This window comes from Onychostoma macrolepis, chromosome 07, assembly GCF_012432095.1.
Source record: "Onychostoma macrolepis isolate SWU-2019 chromosome 07, ASM1243209v1, whole genome shotgun sequence".
Classification (NCBI taxonomy): domain Eukaryota; kingdom Metazoa; phylum Chordata; class Actinopteri; order Cypriniformes; family Cyprinidae; genus Onychostoma; species Onychostoma macrolepis.
In genome coordinates this window covers 42926698-42954644 of record NC_081161.1, presented here as the reverse complement: position 1 = coordinate 42954644, position 27947 = coordinate 42926698, and the positions used below count along the sequence as shown (strand labels likewise).

The 27947-nt window shown below is 37.3% G+C and overlaps 1 protein-coding gene across 1 annotated transcript; it reads left to right on the top strand.

Annotated features, from left to right (window-relative positions):
* rin1b (Ras and Rab interactor 1b) lies at nucleotides 1–27713 on the top strand. The gene is made up of 11 exons (XM_058783266.1): nucleotides 1–545; nucleotides 13980–14096; nucleotides 15206–15308; nucleotides 15673–15745; nucleotides 15844–15935; nucleotides 16602–16972; nucleotides 18489–18993; nucleotides 21613–21918; nucleotides 22521–22652; nucleotides 23313–23479; nucleotides 24572–27713. Exons 2-11 carry the CDS (start codon nucleotides 13980–13982, stop codon nucleotides 24887–24889), a joined length of 2184 nt encoding a protein of 727 aa, XP_058639249.1. The 5' UTR covers nucleotides 1–545; the 3' UTR covers nucleotides 24890–27713.
* The last annotated feature ends 234 nt before the right edge of the window (nucleotides 27714–27947 follow it).

Below are 27947 nucleotides of genomic sequence, written 5' to 3'. Positions count from 1 at the left end.
CTCATGTGGGCTGTGTCTTCAACTCTTTCTGTCTCATTTATGAGCTAAGTGACATATTTCAGTGTTTGCATGTTCGTGTGTTCCTTTCTTTTATATATAATCCTCAGTAAATTTGATTGTTGCTGACTATTCGATAACCGCGACAAAGAATGATCGTGACAAAAAAAAAAAAATGTTTGTTTTTTTCTATTTGATTTTAAGTCTTAGTACAAAAAATTCGTACGTTATCGTTTTATTTTGACTTGGCTGCGATATTATTCGTATTGTTTTTTGTATCTGCGCACGCAGTGACACTAGAGTTTGTGTCGCGTGGGGAAAGTTGCGCGCGGAGCTCCAGTGCGCGTGAATCACAATGTGATGAACACGGAGGATCATTTAATGATATCAAACTCATCATATCACATGAACAAGGATCATCTCATCAGATCACAAGCCCCGGTGCCGCCGAACGGATCAAACGATGCTCAACCGAAAGCTGAATTCACCAACCTCATGATGATGATGATGATGATGGACGCAAAGGTGAAGAACTATTAACGGAGAAGGTAAAGTTATTCACTCATCTAGAGTCTTTTTCTGTCATCATCTCACACTAATTAAAAAGAATTACCATGATTTGGGCGTGTAGATAAAATGTGTCATGGTATTATTTGAAGCATCTATTTAGTCTTATATCTGGTATTCTTTGGAGTACCTTGTTGGTCATAATAATTTAATACCATGGTATCACCACAGTACTTTCAGGACAGGTAGGTGAATGGATAAAAACACTAACAAAAAAGTACTTAAGTATTACCATGCTTTTTTTGTTTGGATGTGTACCAGTGATATTCTTTGAATTACTGTAGTACTGTATATAAATATGGTCATCATTCAGTACCATGGTATTACAATCATCACGTCACATGATACTGCTACTGTATTTTTAGGAATGGGTGGATATTGCTAAGAAATGACAAGCAAAAGTACTTATCTACACATGTACCATGGTACTACCATGTTATACTTTGAAGCAACTTGAGGTACCATATAAATACCATGGTATAAAAATTTGGTAGCCATTTGGTACCATGGTATTACTGCATGATACCTTACTGTACCGATGCATGTGTCACCACAGTACTGTCAAGAGATAGATAGATAGATAGATAGATAGATAGATAGATAGATTCATTTTTCTATACATCTAACAAAAAAGTATTACCATGGTTTTTGTTTGGATGTGTACCATGATATTTTTTGCGTTACTATGGTACTGTATATAATATAGCTATCATTCAGTACTGTGGTATTACTGTCGGATACCATCAGTTTCACATGGTACTGCCACCTAAAAGTATTACCATGCTTTTTTGCACATGTACCATGGTAATAGCATGTTATTCTTTAAGGCAACTTGGGGTACCACATAAATACCATGGCAAAGAAAAATGGTATTCATTCAGTGTACCATTCATTCATCACTGTACTGCATCACTGAGGTACTTTCTGTAAAAGATCAGCTTTAAAACTGTGAATTGTGATTTTCCAAATTCGTACTGCAGATTACTGAGACTTCTCAGGGTGATAATATATTTTCCATGTGAAGCCATTATGTACAGTACATAATACCATCAAACACAGTGAATCACAAGATAGATAGAATTTTGATTCAAACCAGCCTGTAAAGATGATATTTAATGCAGACTGTCAGAATATATTAAGTATAATCAGTGATTATAGTCTGTGTTTTGGTTTGATGCAGGTGGCACATAGTCAGTTTTGTTTCTCTACAGTGATTCTGGGTGGTCCGTCTGCTTGTTTTTTTTTTTTATAGACAATCTCTACAATGATTCAGATTTCTTTTTAAATGAAGAGTTTGAATGAGAGCGATCTCTAAAATATATTCTTTTGGTTTGGAAAACATCCTTTTTTTAGCATGTACAGTAAAGGTTTGTTGCCTGGTGGTAGTTAGACAGAAAACCACCGCGGCTCTGAGCATCTTTGGCTGCGGGGGTGGCAGTGTGAAAAGTGTGGTGGTGAGCCTCCTGGGAGAAACACATACACACACACACACACATACAAGCAGTCTGTTCACACTTGCAGTGGCTTTGTTCGCAGTACATTGACTGATGGATGAAACTCTTGTTTTTCCAGTGCTATAATGATCAGTCTATTAGAATGATGTCACTTGTGCTGTCATGTTATAATCGCTCATTGTGGACACTATATATATATATCCTGTTTTGTTACTGATATATGCATGCGTAACACCCTCACCATTATTAGTTTTTGAAAGAAGTCTAACCCATTTGCCTTTCTTTCCCTTTTTTCATTAAATGCAATTTCCTCCTCACATGACAAATTAGCACACACTGTAGCGCATGGCGCTTGCAATGCTGGGATTCATAGGGAATGCATTCGATTTAAAGGAATAGTTCATCCAAAAGTGGAACATTGCCGAAAATGTTATTCCCCCCTTGGTTATCCAAGATGTAGATGAGTTTGTATCTCCATCAAAACAGATTTGGAGAAATGTAGCATTACATCACTTTCTCAGCAATGGATGCTCTGCAAGTGAATGGGTGCCGTCAGAATGAGAGTCCAATAATCCACACCACTCCAGTCCATCAGTTAACGTCTTGTGAAGCGACAAGCTGCGTGTTTGTAAGAAACAAATCTCTTATAAAGATGTTTTAACTTCAAACTGTCGCTTCTGGCTAAAATATGAGTCTATAATCCATAATAACACTTCCTACAGTGAAAAAGTCTCCTGTTGTCCTCACACGTCAAAATCCACCCACATATTTGGTTACAGTTTTCGTTTGTAAACGGTGCTTAATCAGTGCATATTTCTCTCCTGATTCAGACGAGACATGTTTTTCACAGGAGGAAAAAATATTATGGATTGAGGACTCGTGTTTTAGCTGGAAGCAACCGTTTAAAGTCAAAACTTCTTATAAACACATTGCTTTTGGCTTCTCAAGACGTTAACTGATGGATTGGAGTGGTGTGGATTATTGTGATGTTTTTATCAGATGTTTGGACTCTCATTCTGACGGCACCCATTCACTGCAGAGCATCCATTGCTGAGCAAGTGATGTAATGCTACATTTCTCCAAATCTGTTGAAGAAACAAACATCTACATCTTGGTTGACCTGAGGGTGCATAAAGTGCATAAAAATGAATGAAAATTAGACCATTTGGTGGAGGGAAAGATTTTCAGTGAGTACTGACTGAAGTTTCGGTCTATTCTTCACACAAAATATGGTTTCAGAAACGTTTCTAAACGTCTGCCCGATGTGAGTTGTTTTCAGACGTGGCGAGAGCACCTGAGCTCGCAGTCACCAGCTCCCTGCTTTAGGACATTATCAAGCTGCCCTCATCCAGCTGTGTTTCTGCATGTGGAGAGCCCTTCAGCAGCCATCCGTGTGCGCTTACATGAGTCATTCACTCCATCACAGCAGAACTTTCCATCGCTGTGAGCTCCTCAACTTTACTGTAGTGATGCATTATTTGATTGCATGATTGTTGTGGAGAGAGAACGAGTTTAAAAACTCTAATGAAGGCATTTTAGGGAGTATTTTTAATCTGAAATAGCATTAAGAGTAATCACCATTCAAAATGTGAGGGGTGTAATTTTGTAAATTGCATGGAAGCATAGTTTGTTTTTCCACTGTAAATTAAAAAGTTACTCATGCGTTTCTTTTCATTATTATTATTATTATTATGTTTATATTTTGTTTTATATGTTATTATTTATTATTATTAGTTATTATATTGTGAACGTATGTTATCTTGTTTATTACAAAGATAAATATAAATAAAAATACAGTATAATAAATATAATAACAACTGAATATATCATTTTATTAACTAATACTAATTAAATGTTATTTTGTTAAATGTAAATGAAAACAACAACAACTATTATTATTATTCATTAATCATTTATGTATGTGTTTAACAAGATCAAATTAAATTTTGCATTTTAAAATATTGTGAAATTACGTGATATCTTACTTAATATAAATTTAAATATAAATAAAAATTAAGTATAATAAATATAACAAAATAAGTAAATATTTTGTCATATATTTATTTTTATTTTATATTATTATTTAAAAAAATTACAAATAGATTATTATATATTGTTTATTTGTAAATTAAAAGGTGTTTCATGCCTTTTAGTGCCAAGAGATGTGTAAATAAATTTACTTTATTTTGTATATATTTTTTCAGCATATTCAGGTAACTATAGTTAACCAATTCAAATGTTTTACTGTAGAATTTATTTGTTGTATTTTTAATTTTTTTTTCATTAACATTACTAAAACATTTCAAGGAACTGCAAAGTTATTGCTCAGAGCTTGTATGTTTTGAGATTTAACTGAATTTAAGTTCGTGTTTGAGTTCTTATTGAGCTCTCTGATGTTTAATTGCATAATGTGGTCTTCGTAGGGTTGAGATTTCCTCTGAATCTCTGTGAGACACACGTGAAAAGACTGAGGTCTTTTTCTCTGGAGAAAACACGTGAAACTCAGTATACTCAAATGACTGGGTCTTCGTCATAATCACGGTCATTTTCATAGCCCTTCATCTGTGTGTCATGTTTGTTTGCGTGCGTCTGACTTTAAACTCTGTTTCTCTGCTGTCACTTCCGTCATCCTGTTTAATAAAGGCCAGCTTTATATTCAGGCTCCTCAGTGGGCAGCTGGCATTAGGACCCCTGATTTCACACATCCCACCTCATCTTATCCGTCACTTTAGGCCTGTTTTAGACACAAGCTCGATCCACCACGGCTGCGGTGTGTCATCATTCATCAGCCGCTTAAATAGAGTATGACAGTATCGCTGCGCTAATAATGACAGTCACATTCAGACACATTTCACTCAAATGTCATGCAAACATTGACAGATTTTAACGGTTAATAGTAGTCTTTAACAGCTGAATCAGATTGAATGAGATGAGTTTAATTGAGCTAAGGTTGAGGTGAGATGAACTATACTGAAGGGATAGTTCATGCCCATTCAAAGTGAGGGCACGTGCCCCCCTCAGATTTCTGAGCCAAGTGGATTTTGAATGCAGCTTCCAAAAGACAAAAGAAAAAAAAAATAGCCGAATAATATTTTCTTATATTTCATACAAGCACACTGGCGATCAGAACGTGCAGTGAGGCACAGCATCAGCTGCTAAATTCAAATCTGCATTCTCTGGCGCTGAGCAAGAGATAGACGCGTTTTTAACAGCACTGCGCATTATAACCAATCACACGCGATTCTGTTGAGCTTATGAATGCATTGACCAATCAGAGGCAGAGTGTTCTAATTAATAAATTGCAATGTTTTTATTAAATTCACATTAAATAGGTCTGTCAGTCGTGTTAAAAAAATATGTTATGGCATGACACCCATAACTGGTACAAGTAGCCTAAAAAGACAGGTTTTATGCATAGTTAAGAGATTACACTATTTGCCCATCGCCCCTTATAGATCAACTAACATAATATATAAGGTGCAAAATGCATTTACTTACACATATTTGAGATCGAGATATTTCATGATATAGTTAACACGTTTGGGAATATTTCGAATAAAAAATAAATAAATAAAACATAAGCCTATATCAGTTATATAGTGCACGCCCCTGGTTCACCCGAACAACTTTGGACCCATTTGACTTTCACTGTATTGATAAGAAACACCTAAACTTTTTTTTCAAAATATTTCAAAAGTCAAATGGATTTAGAACAACTTGAAGGTGAGTAAATGATGACAGTTTTATTTTTAGGGGGTGAACTATCCCTTTAAATTGTTGAGTTTAAGTTCATTTAAAGTTGCTGAAATGAATTCAATGAACATTTAATTGAGCTGACTGAAGTAAAATTAACTGAATTCAGATTAAATTAATGAACTATTTCCTTCTTTTTATCAGATAATGTTTCAACTTAAAAACTTAAGGTTAGTTGCTGCCTTAAGTATAATTATTTTTTAAGTATAATCAGCTTGGTTGTAAACTTAAATTATACTAGAGTCAAACTGACTTACATGTATAAATTTTCTTTAGCTGAAGTTAATTAATTCAATGTACTGTAATCCTAGCAGTAGCATGAGTGTTATATATTTACATTTTATACATTTGCATTAGAAAATTAATCTGTAAAATCAAATTTAACTGTAAAGTGTTTTTTACAATAGCTTTGCAGAAAATCACACACACACACACACACATAAATATGTATTATATATATATTATATTTATATTATATATAAGACTAAGCAACATATTATGTATAACATGTAAGACATATCATAATTCAGATAAAATTAACTATTTCCTTAATATTGGCAGTGGTATGAGTGTTTGTGTGTGTGTGTGTGTGTGTGTGTGTGTGTGTGTGTGTGTTTGTGTATGTATGTATGTATATGTATGTATATATATATATATATATATATATTCATAATATGCATTGTTTTTCCGGACAACACTTTTCGGTAACACTTTATTTTAGTGTCTCTTAACTAGTTGCTTATTAGCATGCATATTACTACGCTCTCAGAAATAAAGGTACAAAAGCTGTCACTGGGGCGGTACCTTTTCAAAAGGTACATGTTTGTACCTAAAGGGTCCATTTTGGTACCTTAAAGGTACATATCAGTACTTAAAGTGTACATATTTGAACCTAATAGGTACAAAAGTGTACCTTTTGAAAAGGTACCGCCCCAGTGATAGCTTTTGTACCTTTATTTCTGAGAGTGTACAATATTAGCCATTTATTAGTAGTAATCAAGCACATATTAATGCCTTATTCCACATGACCTTATTCTACATCCCTAATCCTACCCAATACCTAAACTTAACAACTATCTTACTACTATCTTACTATCTAACTACTAATAAGCAGCAAATTAGGAATTTATTGAGGGAAAAGCCGTAGTTAATAGTGAATAAGTGTTCCCTATTCTAAAGTGTTACCCACTTTTCTGGTGTCAGATGAGATTGTGGAGTGATTCATTGTGATGTCTGTGTTCTGTATGCTCCTATTTCCTTCTCAGAAATCTTCCCCGCAACCATCATAGGCGGCTGGATCTCATCTGAAACTTTCTCCGTCTGAGCTCCATTATCCTGACAGCTGCTGCTGCTCATTTTCCAGCTGAAGATGCAGCGCTCTCCTCCTCTGCAGGGCTTCCTGTCTCTCTCCCTCCGTCTCTCCTCACTTCCTCCAATCTCTCTCTCACTCTCTTGTTTCTGTCCCTGGAGATGTTTCTCAACAGGCTTTTGCTGCGACTCGTGTTTGGTCTCCCACTCGCTTCTGCTTCATGAAACCATCTCTCTGAGTCTCTCCGAGTCCTCATCCTCTCATTCTCTCCATCTCTGTGCTTGTTACTGGAAATGTTGAGAGCTGTCTTGCAGAAGTGCAGCAGTCTGTCGGACAGACTGTTCTCATGTCACTGAAGTTCAGTTCTTCATCTACGCAAGAGCAGCCGAAATGACCACCTGCTCCACGGCTCACTCATTTCATGTTTTTTTCCCCAGTGGCCTTGGATACTTAATTTTAAGAATGCATTAATTTCATTGGATTCCAAAAACTCAATCTGAGCTGTTCTTAGAATTTTTCATTTTGCTGTAATCCTCAAATCTAATTTACACTCAAACTTTTTTTAAAGAGACAGTTCACAAAACAAATAAAAAATAAAAATCTGTCTTTTACTCACCCTCATCCAAGATGTAGATGAGTTTGTTTCTTCATCAGATTTGGAGAAATTGAGCATCAGTTGCTCACCGGTGGATGCTCTGCAGTGAATGGGTGCCATCAGAATGAGAGTCCAAACAGCTGATAAAAACATCACAGTAATCCACACCACTCCAGTCCATCAGTTAATGCCTTGAGAAGACAAAAGCTGCATGTATGTAAGAAACAAATCCATCTTTAAGGAAGTTTTTAAATTTAAACCATTGCTTCTGGCCAAAATACGAGTAATCCATAATAACGTTTCCTCCAGTGGAAAAAGTCTATTTACTGTTGTCTTCTCACATCAAAATCCACCCACATATTTGTTTAGAACAGTTTTGGACTGGTTTCGCTTGTAAACAGTGTTTGATTTGTGCATATTTCTCTCCCGATTCAGATGAGACAACTTTTCACTGGATAAAAAAATATTATGGATAGAGGACTCGTATTTTAGCCAGAAGCAACAGTTTGCAGTTTCTTAAAAACACACAGTTTTTCATTTCACATGTCATTAACTGATGTACTGGAGTAGTGTGGATTACTTGTGGATTATTGTGATGTTTTTATCAGCTGTTTGGACTCTCATTCTGACGGCACCCATTCACTGCAGAGCATCCATTGCTGAGCAAGTGATGCAATGCTACATTTCTCCAAATCTGTTCCAATGAATAAACAAACACATCTACATCTTGGATGACCTGAGGATGAGTAAATTTTCATTTGTGGGTGAACTATTCTTTCAAAACAGCTACTGTTTTGTAGTAAATCAATAATCCTTCTATTTAATGCACATAATAATGAGCTTGTGCGTATAATTATTATAAACTCGCGAAGAATCAGATCTCTTTAATATCTCTCCTAAGAACCCCATTTGCCGTAGAAATCTCAACAATGTCTCAGACGGTGAGCAATGAAGTCCTCTGCGTATTCAAAAGCCACTGAATCTTAAAACTGCTTTTTTATGTGCTCATTCAACACTTCCTTGATTTGTAATTATAATCTTCCTGAACTCAGACTCAAAAATAGCATCAAGAAAAAAAAAAAAAGGTTCTTCAAGAAAGCGACTCGCTGCTGAAATCGAACTCAGCTCCCTCTTCTCCTATTCTTTCTCTGCTTCTCTTCCTGTGTTTCTCCCTGTGTGACGCTTAATTGCATAACTCTGTGTGTAGGCTGCTCGGGGCTTTATGTAAGGAGGCCTACGCTGCAATCGGAGATCATCTGTCTCTCCTCGGATGTTATCTGGTTAGGGTTTGCGGTATGGAGGTTACTGACCCATCAGTTTTGTGTGCTGATGGCACTCGCTCTCAGATTCTCTTGCAGTGGGTTAGTGCTTGCGTTTGTGGGTGGTAAAGTCATCTGGGCCGTTGATGTTTATGTAATAAACCCTCTCCATAAACCTCTACAACGTACACATGAAATAAACAAAGTGGGACTGAGATACAATAGCTGGCATTGTGCTGCTGAATGAAGCGTCTGGTATATTCCGATACCGTTCACACCGTTGAACCGTTTTTCTCACAATTTCCAGTCAAGGCTGCGTTTAGCCAGAGGAGAATGTAATTTATTGTATCTGAATGTTTTTTGGGGGGGGGAGAAAAAAAGCTGGAAGCTGGATGGAAATGTCAAGGTTTATGACTCACTCAGTGTGTTTGTGAAAGAAGTCTCTTCTCACAGAGTCTGCATTCATTTGATCAAAAATACAATAAAAACAGTGAAATATTTTTAGAATTGAAAATAACTGGTTACTATTTGAATATAATGTAAAATACTTAATATTTATGTAAAATGACTTTTTTCCCCTGTGATTTAAAGCTGAATTTTCAGCATCATTACTCCAGTCTTCAGTGTCACGTGATTCTTCAGAAATCATTCTAATATGCTGATTTGCTGCTCAAAAAACAATTCTGATTATTATCAATGTTGAAAACAGTTGTGCTGCATCATATTTTTTTAAAAACAGTGATGCATTTTTTTCAGTATTTTTCGATAAATATGAGGTTCAAAAGAAACATTCAGTTTTTTGTTTTTTTCGGTAACCAATTTAGATCAATTTAATTAATCCTTGATGAATATAAGGGGAAAAAAACAACTTAATAATTCTTCATACAACTTATTAAGTCTTCTGAAATTAGTTATATATATATAATTTTAGAAGTTTTCTATAATTTATTTCACAGTAGAATTTGAAAATATTTGAAAACAGAGACTAAATATTAATAAATAAATATTTGACGAAAAAAAAAAGTTTTTTCTTGGCACAAAGAACAAGAATTTGGACTGTAAATTATGATGCAGTGATATTTGCTTGGACGTTAGAATTTTTTTTTTTTTTGCCAGAACATTCAAGCCCAGTGCATTTTCATTGTAATAGAGCTCAATTAAAGCACAAAGTCAGTTTTGAAAAATAAATGGTACACATGTTAATTAAATAATTAATTTAGTGTAATACTATCAGTCTTCTATTCAAGCTGATATGATGATTTGATGTGCTAATTAATTCCTGACATTTTCAGGCACAAATAGCACCATTTTCTGAGAGTGACCGATAAAGAAAACCAACACATTGAATTTGTTAGTGTAACACTGCCAAACTCTGTGTGTTTGTGTGCTTGGCAAACCTCTCTGTATTGAGACTCTCGATGCACGAATGCAATTACATGCACATTTCTGCTTTTGGAAGCTGCAAAACCAGTGTATGTAGATTGTGCTCGTGACATTTACCGAAGCAGATCCTATTTAAATCGATCACAAAAACTAAACCTCAGAGTTTCAGCAGTTGCACACTGTTGCATGGTTACTTTTATGTCATCGCTGGCCTTTCTTCATTGTGAAGCGTATAAAACACCGACTGCAGCTGAATCTACCTGTCTGATGGTGTTTGAGGAGGGGACGTGGGCTTCAAAAACGAGATAAAAATATCGCAAAGAGCTCTGATTGTGCCGGAGAGCTCTCTGACACCGCTAGAGAGCGAAAGGGCAAGAGGAGCAGAAATTAAAAAACATCCTCTCTACTTTGCCAACAGTTCCTCGCCGTTTTAAGCGCAGTCTGTCTTGTGCGCGAGCGTGTTTCGGGTGAGTAGGTGTCTGTGGATGAGTGGGACTGCCTGGTAGGACGTGTAGGCATCTGTTGCCATGACAACCATCTGCTGTTATGCATAAGCATCCTCTCGGGCTGCCCACACAGTGTCATTGCAACGAGATATAGAGAGAGCGAGCGTTTGAAGCAGTGACTACTGCACGGCTCATTGTCTGCGTGTTTCATGTAGGCCCAGACAGAACCTGCAGAGTTTTTCAGCAGTTTCTCTGCAGGTAAAAAGTGTTAAACTGTGAGAACTGCAGTGCACATTTGCATAAACAGTGTTGGGTGTAATGCATTACTAAGTAATTAAGTACTGTCATTTAATCACTTTTCCCTTGAAAAAGTAATTGGATTACTCTTAATTTTTCTGTAATTTAACTACAGTTACTTCTGATGTAATTGCATTAAATATGTGACTCTGGACCACAAAACCAGTCATAATTAGCACAGGTGTATTTGTAGCAATAGCCAACAAACAATACATTGCATGGGTCAAAATTATTATTTTTTCTTTTATGCCAAAAATCATTCAGATATTACACAAAGATCATGTTCCATGAAGATATTTTGTGAATTTCCTACCGTAAATACATCAAAACGTAATTTTTGATTAGTAATATGCATTGCTAAGAACTTCATTTGGACGACTTTAAAGGTGATTTTCTCAATATTTTGATTTTTTTTTTTCGGATTCCAGATTTTCAAATAGTTGTATCTCAGCCAAATATTGTCCTAACATAACAAACCATACATTAATGAAAAGCTTATTTCCGCTGATAAAAATAAAAGCTGATTCAGCTTTCAGTTGATGTATAAATTTTAATTTAAAAAAAACTGACCCTTGTGACTGGTTTTGTGGTCCAGGGTCACAATATAGACTATGGAACAATTCTATATAAAACAATAGTGGATTTAACATAAAAATTAAATGTATGTTTTTAATGTAACCTACTCCCTTTAAATGCTCTGGTCTGTTCACTATTAATGTATGCAGTTTTACGTCATTTATATGAGAGAATTAAAAGAGCAGTTTCATGTCCATCCTTGTATCTGAGGCTGATATGGGATTTAGAAAGTAATTAGTAAAAAGTAATGCGTATACTTTTTAGAGAGTGTAACTAGTAATCTAATCACACTGTTATTAGCTGTTATAAGATGTAATTAGCAGCTAGTAACAAATTACTTTTTTAGAGTAACTTACTCGACACTGATTATAAATATAATACGTTGGTCACATTTTACAGTACAGTCCCTTTAGTTAATGATATTGACATTAACTAACAATGAACATTTTTTCTACAATATTTATTGATCTTTGTGAACATTAGTTGATGAAAATTGCAACTGTTCATTAATTTTCATATTACAGGGTTCCCACGGGTCCTTGAAATCCTTGAAAGTTTGTGAATCTGATAAAATATCTTCAAGGCCCTGGAAAGTTTTTGAAAATAAACAAACATAGATACAGGTCCTTGAAAATTCCATATTATTCTCTCCGGTCTGCTAAAGGCCAATTCACACCGCACAGACAAACGCCAACAAACTGCAACAAACTAGTCTGTTGGAGTTTGTTGGATCAGTGTGTTACCCCTGTTGGCGTTTGTTGGCGTTGGTTGGAGTTTGTTTTCACCCGACTGAACATGCTTAATCTGCGTTTGTTGGGTCGTGGAATGTCTGAGCAGTGTGAAAGGGTTTTCCAACAAACTACAACAAACTCTGACGTGGCCACGAACCGTTTCCATGACGATGCACATATTTCACTTAAAGCGTGCTCCACCCACGGCCTCTTTTCTTTTATTCGCCATCTTTTCAGGTGAAGAATGACACGCAAAGACATTAATAACAATAAAATTTTGATTCTGGTTACAGGATCATCAGTTTCGTCCCCAATCAGACTTACACCATCAACACCAGACGCGAGCGGCACGGTGCAACGTGACAAAATACAATAGAGGTTCTATTGATTATAATCAGTGACGCTGTCTACACTGGATGCGGCGCGATGGGACAACTGTCGCGTCCGGTGTAGACACAATGTTACTTGACTCTTTGCGATTCGAAGTTTGTTGGTGTTTGTTGGGGCATTGTGAACATGACAGTTATTTTTAATAAAATTCTAAATCCAACAGCCAATTTGAGCCAACTTGTTTGTTGGTGTTTGTTGGCGTTTGTCTGTGCGGTGTGAATTGGCCTTAATGTGTTATTTCGCCAACACTTTGTACATACCAGCTTGCTTGATTTACGTTGCACATTTATGCGTTACGTTAAGTGTTTCCCATGAGGTACTTTGTGTCGTTCGTTGCCATGACGTTCACACACACACGAAACTACTAGGATGGTACCTCAACGTTTCACAGACACACCGTGAAACATTGCAAAAATAGGCTGAAACCGCTGAAACGTGAGACTGGAAAATGCAAGTTTCAAGATATTTGGCTCACCAAAGAAGATTACAAAGAATGGCTTGCCAGAGATCCAAAGGATGTAATGTTGAATTGCTTTGCTCGTTAAGATAATGTAAAGCCATGAGGCAAGAAAAACTTAAAAGCATATTCATATATCTTAAAACTTCTGGTTACATGAGCCTAAGCTCTTTTCAATAAAATCCATGCAAAAGTTAATATCAGATCATTTTAGAATACAGTATAGTATGTACCAAATATTATTCAATTTTATGCAAAACAGAAATATGACAAATATCAGATTTCTGTCATATGGCCAAAAATAAATGCAAAAAAAAAAAAAAAAGCTTTTTTGCATAGTTGTGTTTGACACAAACTGTAACAATGTATCTTACAAGGTGATGCGATGTAACCTTTGCTCTCACTTGAAATGTGTCCCCACATTAAGTCCTTGAATTTGAGGGTATTGGACCTGGAACATCCTTGAAAGGTCCTTGAATTCGAAGTTAACCAAGGTGTGGGAACCCTGATATTAGCTCAGGTCCATTAAATAATATTAAAAGATACAACTTTTAATGTAAGACACTACAGGTTGAATAGGGTACAACAAAAGTACATTAATAATTTAAAATAAATTTTAAATATACATTGTTCACTGTTAGTTCATAATGATTACTAGTGTAGTGAACAAATAGAGCAAATATATTTAATAAACAGAATTTTGTGAATGAAGGAGTTTCCATGAAGTTTTTGCATGTTTGTTGACCCCTGTCCCCTGTGTTATAGATGGACTCGAGGAGTTTGAGTGTTTTGGATCGTCTTCTCCTCACACACTCCATATGGTTGCAGCTGTCAATCAACCCTGACTCCGCCCACCAGATCCTGCAACGTGAGATAGTTGGGGTGAGAGAATCCCAACAGCCTCTTACAATCAAATCATCATGTTTTATCACTGTTATTCACAACCTAAAGTCATAATTACAGTAATAATGCAGTGATGCACCTCTGTATAACCTTTGACTGTGTAACAATGTCCAGTATGATGGGTGTAATTTGCAGCTAATCAACTAATTACACTTCAGAAAAACACACTGAACTGGAGACAGCCTGTTGCATTACCTTCAGTCGGTTTTATTTTCAGGTTTATTTTCTTGTACTTGATGCTGACTTCTCAATATCTTTGTTTTATTCCATTATATATCAACTGTATTGTTATATATATTAATTTAACATGTACAACATCATCTAATGGGGGGGGGGGGTAACGCATTACAAGTAACACAAGTTACATAATCAGATTACTTTTTTCAAGTAACTAGTAAAATAACGCATTACTTTTTAATTTACAAGAAAATATCTGAGTTACTTTTTCAGATAAGTAACGCCAGTTACTTTTTTCCCATTTATTGATTGAAAGCTGTCCTGTCCGCATGTTGAGAGAAATCTGGAGTAAGGTGTTACTTTAGTTCCAGAATAAATGTGAACATGCATTAATTCATCTCACTCACAAAAAAAAAAAAAACCTGCAATAATTAAATATGTTAAATAAAACAAATATCCTTTATGTATTTAATCCTATTTTATAAACCAATGTCTTTGCTGTTGACCTTCAATGATCCAATTCAACCATACTAATAAGCAAAAATTACTCAAGATAAACTATCATTTGTTCTTCTTTTTTTATTGCTGAAAAGTGTTGAACTTTCTTCTTCTGTGTTCTTCTGTACAGACGTGATTTTACTTTTCCTTCAGCCTGTGGCTTTTGGTGTGAAAGGGCTTTTACGTTTGCCAAAAATAAAACTTTTTATATTAAAAACAAACAAGCAAACCCAGCCCAGATTTAAAAAGTAACTCAAAAGTAACGTAATGCATTACTTTCCATAAAAAGTAACTAAGTAACGTAATTAGCTACTTTTTTAGGGAGTAACGCAATATTGTAGTGCATTACTTTTAAAAGTAACTTTCCCCAACACTGGGTTAATGAATGCTGTACCTCCCCTCTTTGTCCACAGACGTTTCTGGTGTGTAAGTGTAGCGCCTCCCACAGGAAGGTTTTGTGTGTGCGGCTGCAGGATGGAGGAGTGTCACAGTATCCCATCCGTGAGGAAGACTCCAGTGAGTTCAACATGTCACAGCTTTTAAACTAAGCTAATGGTATTTTCTATCCCCTAAACCTAACAAACAAGCCTTTGGTCAACCATACTGTTTATTTGTTGTTATATTGTGCTGTGGAGCTTCTATTATTTTTAAGCAAATTATAATTACTATAGACTAATTAAAATCCTAAACAACTGTTTTTTTTAACATGCAATGTAAGTTATTATTTTGTCTATGCATGTCTGCCTGACATGCATTTTATTTAGTACTCCTCAATAAGACAAGCTTGCACAATTTCATTATCCAAAAAAAAAAGAAGGTTTTATGCCTGGTAGTAATATCTTCTATGTTAAATTATTGCATCTTCTTTTTCACCGTCTAGCATTTTCTCTTGAAAGTTCTGCCCTGAGCTTCCCTGATCTCTGCAGACTAGTGGCATTTTACACTGTCAGCAGGTAACAAACATCAAACATTATAGGAAAATGATTTGTGTAAATTAAACAAGTGTTTTATCTATGATGTCATTTCTGCTCTTTATGTATGTGTTCAACAGAGATGTATTGCCTTTCCCACTTGAGCTCCCAGATGCAATTATACAGGCCACAACACACACCCAGCTGGAAAGCATTTCGCATTTGGGTTTAGGTAAGAATGCATGTTTATCACGACCGTTTCCACCCCTCTTTCTGACCTTTAAAACTAAACTAGCCATTTTTGCTGATGTACCTTTAACACTTACATGTAAACACCCACTTAGCATCCTTAACACCCTCTTGCAACCAGCTGCAGCGCTTTTCTGTGCTTATGCCCACTTGCGGGTGTGCAGTTTTGTCCTCTATAGTTTTAAATTTTCCCATCCATCCTTCAATAACAGCCTCTTTGCAAAGTTAGTGTTTCCTTTTGACAACATCTCAAAATCTGTTGAAATGTACTGCTAAAATAGTGCTGAAATGTACTGCTCAAACTCAGGGATAATTGTTTGGTGCTGGGAGCAAGAGTGACTCGGCAACATTTGGCAAACTTTCCCAACACCTTACCCTTATATTTAGTTACCAACTAACAAAAACCACATGGCTAAGCCATTACAGCTAGCATGCCAAATAACACCCTTATTACCATACCAAAACAGGGCAGATCATGTTTCACTAAACCGATATTGCAAAAGGATCTCATGTTATGTTTTCATGGTACATTGAAATCTTTAGTTTTGATAAATACTGGAATATGGCTCAAATGCTCTAAAATTCCTAAGAAATATATATTTTTCTCAATCTCAATTCCACTTTTTGCTATCTTCCATGGCTTTTTCAGAGTTCTGGAGCTCTCAGACGTCTCCTGGCCTTCCTAACGGCCCCCCTCCGCCCTCAGCGCCTCACCGAACATTCAGATTGATCAGCCCATGTTTCGTCAACCCCCTGTTCCTTCAGCCTCCCCAACCCAGCAGAACCGCCTCACACAAACGCCACCGCTTTAAACGCAGCCTCAGGGTCCGTGTGTCCAATGAAACCTCTCTCAGCCTGTCAGGTGGAGAATCGGACCTAATCCAAGGGGAGACACATGGACAGAATTCCAACCAGGGCGGCCCGAGACGAACGGGAGGGTTAAATGTGCTCAGGAGGACCCCAGCACTTACTCCCACTTCAGAAGAAGAAGATGACCAGATGTTGGGACACATACCACCTGTAAGTTTGTGTACCCTTAGCTGACTGATATTTTGCAGAGTGAGTCATGTTTCCCTTTCAACGTGGGATTCAGACACGGTTGTCCAACCCTTTGTCTTGGAGGTCCGTTTTACTCCAATACACCTGAATATTATCCACTGAATATTTGTATGTTTCTCTCATTTAACACATTCGATTCAACGCATCAGCTCATTAGTAGAGTCTGCAAGACTTGGGTGTGACCTTTGAGAGAGACATACAAAATATGCAGTGATTTGAGATGCCCAGGAGAGGTTTGAGAAGCACTGCTCTTGAAGACCTTGATTAGCTGGATCAGGTGTGTCTAATTAGGGCTAGAGCTAAACTCTCCTTAGCTCTAGAATCTTTAATCCTGCCCTTGGCCCTCCCAGGATTAGACACACCTGGATTAGGGTCTTAAACAACATTAGCAACCTATTATTTCCCTCTGTTTTTAGGGCTAGTTAATTGTTAAAGTGGGGGTAGGCTTGGGGTTAAGACTTTGTTTGCTAGGATCAGTGTATTTCTGGATCAGTGTTCTTGTTGGTGCTGGAAGTCTGATCATTCAAGTAAGATTTTAGGTATAGGGAGGAGGTTAGGCCAGAGGGTGTCCAATCCTGCTCTTGGAGGGCCACCTTTCAACAGAATTTGTTCTAGTCCTAATTAAACACACTTGAACGGGCTAATCAAGATCTTCAGAAACTTTCAGGCAGGTGTGTTGGAGCTAAACTCTGCAGGAAAGTGGCCCTCTAGCAGCAGAATTGGACTATTAGGCTTTGGTTGGGATATGGCGGGGTAGCCAACCCAGTTCCTGGAGGGACACCTTTCTGCAGACTTCAGTTCCAACTCTCTTCAAAAACGCTTGTTGCTTTCAAGTGATTCCGAACACCTTTTTTATTGTGTGTTTGATTAGGGTTGGCGCTAAACTCTGTAGTGTGGTAGCCCTCCAGGTGTAGGGTTGGCTACCCCTGGGATATGGGGTTGAGCAAAATTCTGATCAACCCTCATTTCACTCTCATATTAGGGATAGTTAATAGTTATGCATATGGAAAGGGTTTAGAGTGTCTTCGTTTTACAGTAACGTTGTTTTGGGACCAACAAAATGCAACACATCCTACTTGGCTTAATCTGTGGTTTTCAGTCATGGTCCCGAGGACACACTGCTCTTTTTTTTTTATCTGACATACACCATTTAGTTTATGGAGCTCTTTTCGAACCAGCTGATGATCGGTGTGTTAAATAAGAGTGATGGGTCCCCAGGACCAGGATATCACAGTCCCCATGCAACTGTGCAGTAGTTAGCGCGGGTGGAAAGAGGTTTGCACAAATATAACCATTACTGTTTAACTGCCTCCTACAAACAATATAATGATAATCCACATACTGTGCCTACACTGCACTTGTGGTTCTGGAAGGTCATGATCGTGATGTGTGTTTGAAACTGTTTCCCTAGTGCCAAGTTCTAAAAATAACATTGTTTTTTTTTACCTTACCCTCTCCACATCGTGTGGTTCTCTAGAGTAATTCCTTACCCCAGCAAGGCAACACTGAACTCAACAAAGATACTGAAGATGGTGAGGTGTGTCTGGCTTTGGAAAGGACTCGAGCTCCTTCCCTTGCTGAACTGGACAGCAATAGTTCCTTCAGCAGTCTGGAGGAGGAGGAAGCCCAGGCGGACCTTGCCCACCAATGGCCGCCTGCCGCACGTGGCACCCGTTTTCCCTCAGCAAACCCCACATCGACTCTGCGCCGCATGACCGCCGCTTTTGTTTGTGTGTTCGCTCCGGAGCGCCGAGTTGCCAGATTGGTGGACGAACTCTCGCACGACAAGCGCTCCACATTTGGGTCGCTGGTGCAGGACTTTTTAGAGAAGCAGAGGCAGGAGATGGAGGCCTCAAAGCATAGTTCTGCTGTGGAGCTGCTTCAGGGGGTGAGAAGATTTCTGTCCCAAGCCAAAAGTCTCCTTCTGGAAGCAGGAGAAATAGAACCTCCAATTGAGACACTGGTGCCTGAGAATGAGAAAGGTAAGGAGGCATCACTTGAGGTTTGATCAGTGACCCAATGTTGATGCATTACTTCCTGTAGCTCAAACAGTAGAGCAGATGCTTACAATGCCAAGGTTATGAGTTAAATTTCCAGTGAACTTTTAAAATTTATATCTTGTGTAAAGGAGGCCAGCTGGTAAGAACTGCACAAACCCCACTCTCCTGATTTCAAGAGGCGTTAGACGCTGTGGGCTTTAGCCTCTTTGTTAGCATGCCTGCCTCCCATGCTGGCGATCTGGGTTCGAGACTTGCTCAGAGTAAGGCGGTTAGGACCGGAGGGGTTATATTGGTGCCATGACCCAGTTGGGAGTGAGGTTTAGGGGGGTGAGTGTAAATCCGCAGCCAACAGTAACAACATCCTTGTTAGCGTGCCTGCCTTCCATACCGGCGACCTGGGTTCGAGTCCTGCTCGGAGTGGGGTGGTTAGGGTGGGTTACACTTGCATGCAATATGTGAAACCTCCAAGTTTTTGGTTACCAGACCAGCAATCACTAGGCCAGGGCTTCTCAACTCTGGCCCTCGAGGACTACTTTCCTGCAGAGTTTACCTCCAACCTTTATCAAACTCCTCTAGTAATTCTAGTAAACTTTCTAGTAATTCTGAAGACCTTGATTAGATTGTTCAGGTGTGTTTGATTAGGGTTGCCGCTAAACTCTGCAGGAAAGTGGACCTTGAGGGCCAGAGTTGAGAACCCCTGCACTAGGCTACACCACCCCCCCAATTTTAACCAGTAATATAGAATAAAATATTAATGAAAATAGACCTGTTTACTTTTAATTAAAGAAAATATGAGTCAGTTGCCAGGACATTGCTAGAAAGTTGCCTGGATGTTTTGAGCGGTTTGAAGATGGTCATCCTTATGATAGTCTTGTCTTTAAATTTGGCTCAAGTTCCTCTTTTAATGTCTTTTTGATGTCTTATCTATTAAATAACTATTTGCTCATTTTAATGTCTGTCAGGCGAAAACTGAAGGTCTGATTGTTCATGAAAGTAAACAATCAACAAGAAGCGTGATGCTTCATTCAAGTTCTGTTCACAGCACAAATGGTGCAGTTAAGTTGCACTAAGTTTAATACACTAGGATGCACTAGGAGTTTGTTCAGATCATTAACCCTAAGCATGAGCAATATTAATTGTGATGCTTGACTTGGCAAACACCACTAAGGCTTTTACAGGAAGTAAATGACTCAACGCTATGAATTGCATCATGGAAACCAATCAGTAGGTTTTAAAAACTCTAAAACCACTGGAGTGGATAAAAGATGTGATTGGTTTCCTAGAATCCTTTGAAATAATGAATTTCTGGAAAATAGCATTAATGTTTGAATTGCAATGTTACATGTAGCTTTTTATTAGCACAGCTGTAACATAGTTTTGGTGTGAGATGATGACTCCCGTTCTATGATGCACTTGTAAAATTGTATATACGTATTTCCAAAAATGTTCCTTGCAGAGTTTCTGTAGGTAAATGATGTTACTGTTAATGCAGCATGCTAACTTCTGGCAGCACCGCAGAGCTTAAGACACAAGTTTAAGTTACTGTGCTCTATTTTTGTACTGCAGAACAATTACGTCAGTCAAATAAGAACATCCAATCCTTTATAAACCTGCATAGCTGGGATTATGAGCTGCTCATGAGATATCTCCCCCAAATCAAAGCAAGAAATCTAAAAGCCGGCCACATCCCCGGAGATGGATACTGTTTCAGATGTTGGTGGAGGCATTCGTATTTTCCACTTTGCATTTATCATTAGCACATAGCACATTCCCACGCATACTTCAGGAAGCGTGTGGAGAGAGAGAGAAGATATAGAAGGAGGGATGGGGAGGAGATGTTGCTCAGTGCACAGATTTTCTTGTTTGCTATAATGTGTCTGGCTCTTTCTTCTGCTGTACAAACATTAATTTGCCATTGAACATGGCTTATTTATTTTCGTCAAGTTGCTCAATGGCTGTGTGCCTTTGTGTTCACTAGCAAGGACATAACCGTGTTTACATAGAGCTACAGGAAAAACGTGCACGTTCCAAATAGTTTTAGGCAAACATGAGTAGGCCAGTATGCAATCTGTGCCATATCTTCTCATTTTCTGCTAAATCAGTTAAGGCCTTGCCTTAAATCAGTGTAAAACTTAAGCATTCATTTTGGTTAATCAAAGCATTATTAAATTAGAAATTAATTTATGAAGAAATATTCTGGGTTCAATACAAGATGTGCTCTATTGGCAGCATTGATGGAAAAATTTGCATGCACAGTAATGCATTTACAATTTTAGTCTACAGGTCAAGGCCTTGCACCACAATAAACATTAAAATACAGACTTTTTCTAAAGCATGGTGACTATTTTGTGTGAAATTCATTTAAAATCACTAACCTTGTCTATTGAAAGTTACATCCAATATTTCAATCCCTGACAAGGCCATACAAAGCCATCAAACACTGTAAATTGCACACAAGGACACCAGAAAGAGACTGTTATCATTCAGAAATATCCACCCACAGTATTTCACAGGGACGATTTAGAAACTTTACAGCTTTAAATAACACCATGTGCTTTAACAACAATACAAGATGCATATTTCCTGTCATGTGACCCACAGATCTTGCCCTGGAAAAGGCTCTGTTTGGCTGTGTGTTGAAGCCGTTGAAGGTTCAGCTGCAGCAGACGCTCGTTTCCCTCCACACTAAGGATGGCTCTTTACAGAAGATCACCGACAGCTTGCTGGCCTACCAGGAGGGGGCGCTGGAGCGCTTGGCTGTACGAGTCGGCGTCCTGGACATTCGCGGCATGGACAGAGCGAAGGCAAAGCTCACACTGATGCAGCGCAGCCATTCGCCCATTGACAAGGTGCTGCTTCTGCTGCAGGTGTGCAAGAGTGTTTACAAAGCCATGGGAACACAACCTGGTGAGCAAAGATTTAGATACTGGTTTCGCTGTTTCACTGTTAAATTTTAAGGGGTCATGAACTGTTTGTGCCTTGTTTGTAAACGAATCCGTGGTAAAATTAAGTGAACAAAGGACTGAGTTCTTACTGACGTGGTCTGGATCTTCATTAAAAATCAAGTTCATTCATTCTTTCCTAACGTTGGGATCAAAAGGAAGGCAATGCAAAGACTGTTTTTCCACAGCTTGGCACTGCACAGCACCTTGTTGTCTTCGGAGCATCTTTATCATTTGGTTTCTGCGTAGACCTGCGTGTGTCTCTCTCTTTATTTACACTGCATGCACGAATCGGTGGGCGGGGCTAAACAGGCAGTGATGTAGAAACAGGTGTTGATCTTCTACCGCGGAGGCGGTGCTTATCCACACTATTACATCATATAGTTGCACATTCCACAAGCATTCCAAACGAAAGGTTTTCAAACTGCCTTCAATATAAGCTGTTTTTAGACTAACAATAAAGTTTTAGGAAACATACAGGATGTTTTTATAGCACAGTGACCTCTTTCTTAGGGATTTTTGATTTCTTAGTTCATGACCCCTTTAATACTTATTTCTTCTTTGCAGATCAGGATGTGGGGTCTGAGGACTTCCTACCAGCGCTGTCCTTTGTGCTAGTTAAATGTAATATCCCGCAACTGCTGCTGGAGACGGAGTACATGATGGAGCTGCTTGAGCCGTCATGGCTGACAGGAGAAGGTAAAGGAGAACTCGCCTCAAAAATAAGCACATACAGACTCTGTTTAAAATCCACGTTCGTTAAGACTCACTTCTAACGGATCCAATCAGCAGATGGCACTTTTATGCTACCGTGTAAGATAACCGTAAGATAATTTGTTAGGTAACAGGTACTGCATGCATCCTTGACAGAATCCCAGACTGGGAGGAACAGAATCAAAGGGATATTCAAAGGAAATTATAAATATGCAAATTTACATTAATTACAGGAAATGTCAATCAAAATGATTTCATTTAAAAATTAACCAGCTCTAAAGATCATGAAACTCATGATTTTTACAATAAAACACAAACCTTTCAAGAAAGACCTAACATGCGCTCCGAGCTGCAAGTGGGTGTGATTTCCACATCATTTATCATTTATCTTCATCAACTTCAATAGCCATATTCCCAGTGAAGAACTGCATTACCTGAACAGAGCAACAGCAATCAAAAGTTGCTGTTACCATGGAAACCCAGCAGCGAACACACTTCCATGAAGTCTTATGAATTATGTAATCCAGTTGATCTACCTACACTTTAGAACTAGTTATGTACTTTCTTTTTGAATTTAGATTTTCTTTAAAAGTTTTAATTGTTGATGACCCTGAACTGAGGAGTTTATATGGTTGTTTTTTGTAGGTGGATACTATTTGACAAGTGTGTATGCCAGCCTATGTTTGATCCAGAGCAAGCCTGGGGCCACGCCCACCTGCAGTCTGACCAATGAGGCTCAAGAGTACTTGAGGGAGTGGAGCAGGAGGCGGGGCCAAGAAGCCAAGACCCAGAAAGACAGTCAGCTGAAACAGGTTGAAACCATAGACTGTGTGTGTGTGTGTGTGTGTATATATATATATATATATATATATATATATATATATATATATATATATATATATATATATATATATATATCCTGTTATATATTATTTATTTAATAATTTTTGTTCCAAAACAATTGACTTGTTAGATATAATGTAACAAAATTTGTGATTAGGACAGACTGTTCACCAGGAAATAATGTACGACAGGTTTGATTGGATTTTGAAGTGGTGAAACAAGTTAGGTAACATTTATAAATGAATGTTTTTTTCTCTGCCCACACAGGCTTGATTACATCAGCCGAAATTTTGAGAATATATTTTGATGATTGATTATGAAAACCAGTTTTTTTTTTTTAAATAGTGTTAACAGTTTAATCATGCACACTGAAACTGTATTATGAATATAAACACTTGATTATTTATTTATTTGCAATGAATGGGTGCCGTCAGAATGAGAGTCCAAACAGCTGATAAAAACATCACAATAATCCACACCACTCCAATCCATCAATTAATGACTTGAGTAGCCAAAAGCTGCATATTTGTAAGAAACAAATCCATCAAGATGTTTTTAACTTTACACCATTTATTCCAGCTAAAATACGTCTCCATAATATTACTTTCTCCAGTGAATAAATCCATCTCATCTGAATCAGAAGAGAAATATGTACAGATTAAGCACCGTTTACAAGCCAAAACACTTCATAACAAATATGTCGATGGATTTTGATGTAAGAGGACTTTTGAGATAGTTTTTCACTGCAGGAAGCGTTATTATAGATTATGGACTCATTTTTAACCGAAAGCAAAGTTTTTAAGTTAAAACTTCTTAATGATAGATTTGTTTCTTACAAACATGCAGCTTTCGCTTCACAGTATGTTAACAGATGGACTGGAGTGGTGTGGATTATTGTGATGTTTTATCAGCTGTTTGCACTCTCATTCTGACGGCACCCATTCACTGCAGTGAATTGCTGCATTGCTGAGCAAGTGATGCATTGCTACATTTCTCATAATTTTCATCTTGTGTGAACTATTCCTTTAAATCAGCTATGTGTGTTTGTGTTTCTTCTTCAGAGGTTCGTGCGAGTGTTATTCCAGGACGACAGTCGTAGTGCAGTGCGAACACTCCTCTGGAAGGCGGGGGAAAACGTCGACGCTTTAGCCCAAACCTGCGCCGGTCTGTTCGGCGTGACGGAGCCGCAGCACTACTGTCTGTTCTGGAGGAGTGAAGGGGAAATGCGTCCTCTGCCGGCCCACATTCAGCCCCATCAGCTGGCCGCGCATGAGGGAGTGTCGCTGTCGTACCTCCGCTGCGATCACGACTTCAGCAAGATGCGCAGACTGACCAGAGGAGGCGCCGTAGATCTGGGCGAGTCGGTGTGCGAGGAGTGAAGAGACGCAGGTGCAGAATGTGACTTTTACATTTATATTTGTTGTCACGTTCGTGGCAAGAGGATTATGGATGTCACAAAGTATTTGAATGCTGTATATGTGTTCAGTTCTATGGATGATGGTGATTATTTTCGTGTGTGTTTGGGTGTGTTGTGTGTAATCAGAAAGCACAATAGCATTTCAAATGAATCGAAGCAAGACACTTGGTAATAATGCAAAAAGCAATATCTGCCAAACAGGAGATCTGGAAACGCTGTCCAGCGATCTGAGATTCAGCGGTCACTTATCGATTGGCTTGCAGAGGTGTGCATTGCAGAGTAATACCAAAGTGTTGTTGAATATAAACAAAAAATAAAAATAAAAATGAGTTATGTTTAAACAATACATCATATATGTACACATCTGACATGCTCTGAGTAATGGCTCTGTGTCTGCACTGGACGCATGTAGCATGCTGCATTGAATCACTGGAGCTGTTTACACTGGACGTGTCTGACGCGATGCACTTTCAGTTCATGCTTTCATTCGTCTGAAATACAAAAACATATTTACAAATATCATGTGTGAATTGATAGATATTAATTTTATTTAATTCTACATTGGTGTCCATAAGGCCACATAAAAATCTGGATTTTATTTACTTATTTATTTTTTTGATGAGATTTTCCCCTAAAAAAATCACATTCATATTTTCATTTGAAGCACCATTGCAGCTCAAGATCTCAAATTGTTTTTAAGAACATGCATCAACTTCACTCAAATGCTGATTAATTTATTTTTAATAAGTATGTTTTATCAAATTAGAAAAATAGGCAAATATAATTATTTCATATGTAACATCTATTTCATATATTAATTTTTATACCAATTATTTTTTGTTAAAATATGTGGTTGTATATTTACCATTAAAAAAGGTAAAGATATTTTAATGTTTTATCTCTTCTGCTCACCAAGGCTGCATTCATTTGATCAAAAATACAGTAAAAACAGTGATATTGTGAAATACTATTATAATTTAAAATAACTGTTTTCTATGTGAATATATATTCAAATGTAATTTATTTCTGTGATGCGCAGCTGAATTTTCAGCATCATTATTCCAGTCTTCAGTGTCACACGATCCTTCAGAAATCATTCTAATGTGCTGATTTGCTGCTCAAGAAACATATGTTGAAAACAGTTGTGCTGATTCATATTTTTGTGGAAACCTTGATACGTTTAATTTTTCAGAATTCTTTGATAAATAGCAAGTTAAAAAGCACAGCGTTTATTTGTAACATAAGTGTCTTTAGTGTCACTTATGATCAATTTAATGCATCTTTACTGACAAAAAGTAGTAATTTCTTAAATTAAAAAAAAGTCTCACAGACCCCAAACTTGCGAACAACAGTGCAGATTATTTTTATTGTTGTATATACAGTAACTATATCTATATAGTTGGAAACAAAGTTATTCACACATTCTGCTCTTGCTGAACTCGTAACATTGACCTATATTGTATATTTATATATATTTATATTTCGTTGTGAGATGACGTGCAGCTTCAGCATCTCCAGTGTAGACAGCGACACGCTTCCAGTGTGAATACAGTGTGATTCTGGAGTGTGAAGGAGTCTGGAGTATGTTGTGAGTTTTGCAGTAACACTGCTGGCACTACAGTTGGTTTGTGGTACTCTGATTTTACAAGTTTTACTTGAACTGCACTGTCTATTTTATTCACTGAATATTACCTGATCACCGTGGACTTGTTCACTGAATCACCACTGGCCTGATATTTGTGTTTATTTGATTTTTTTCCTTCATATCCTTCTGAAAGCAGACTATTTCAGTGTGTGAAGGATGTAGTGAACATGTGGCGTCATGATCATTTGTGAATACTCATGTAAATAGACTCCAAAGAACCAGCTGGTTGTGTTTTGCAGACGTGTTCAGCACTAATATTGTATGTTGTGGCGCTCGCTGAATGTACGGCTCTGGTTTCAGCTCACGGTGGGCAGATAAACGCAGACACTGTCAGGAGTTGCCCACAATTCAGATCATCCCGGGAAGCAAATGTTGTTAAATCAGGATGAATTTCCCTCTCGGATTGAGGAGAGGAAGGTGATTCTCAAAATGGCCATCAAGTGTCAAACTTGGGTGTTTCATAGGCAGGTTTTAGTTTTAAACCAGGGTCATATGCATGAAACGGTGCCGTTTGTGCCTGAAAAATGCTGGATTTTTACAAAAGATTGTATTGTTTTCAAACCAGAATTAGTACCCCATTTAAATTACTAACTATTAGCCAGAAAACAAAACATGGTCACTGCCTTACACAGCATTTAATGTTACTGTTACCATAAAAAAAGCTATTTGGACCGTGTTTGGACTGTAATTTCTATACTTATAATTTGAATAGATAATTCTAGTAGTATCACTAGTTTTGTGTGCCTTACAACATTAAATAAAAAACTTTAATTAAAATGATACTTGCATTTTTAAATGAATGCAAATATAATTTAAAATGCAATCAATTTAAAAATGCAATCACATAATTTTTGCATTTTAATTGAATTCATTTTTTAATTTTATATTTATTTTGGGGACATTTTTTTACACTGATGTTCAACTCCAAATAATTATCCTGCATTCCAATTAATAGCAATCAAACTGCAGTTGGGTTGTTTTGATTAAATAATAATAACTACAAAATACAGCTAACTAACACAATAAAGCATAATAAAAACATGATTTATGAAAATTAATCAAAACTAGTTATCTGTTTTTGCAAATAAACTCTTCATACACACACACACACACACACATATATATATGCATACATATACGCACACACACACACACACACACATATACATATATATATATATATATATATATATATATAAGCCGTCAAATGATTTATCGCGATTAATTGCAACCAAAATAAAAGTTTTTGTTCACATAATATATGTGTGTACTGTGTATATTTATTATGTCTATATACACACACATACATGTTAATATTTAAGAAAAATATGCTATGTTTATGCATTAAATATATTTGTCTGTAATATAAATAATA

Bases quoted from the DNA above. Each gene is read 5' to 3' on its own strand.
- rin1b (XM_058783266.1), top strand. From the start codon at position 13,980: ATGGACTCGAGGAGTTTGAGTGTTTTGGATCGTCTTCTCCTCACACAC. The intron at 18,994-21,612 runs GTAAGGAGGCAT...TGTGACCCACAG, and splicing joins GGTGCCTGAGAATGAGAAAG to ATCTTGCCCTGGAAAAGGCT. The intron at 23,480-24,571 runs GTTGAAACCATA...TTTCTTCTTCAG, and splicing joins AAGACAGTCAGCTGAAACAG to AGGTTCGTGCGAGTGTTATT.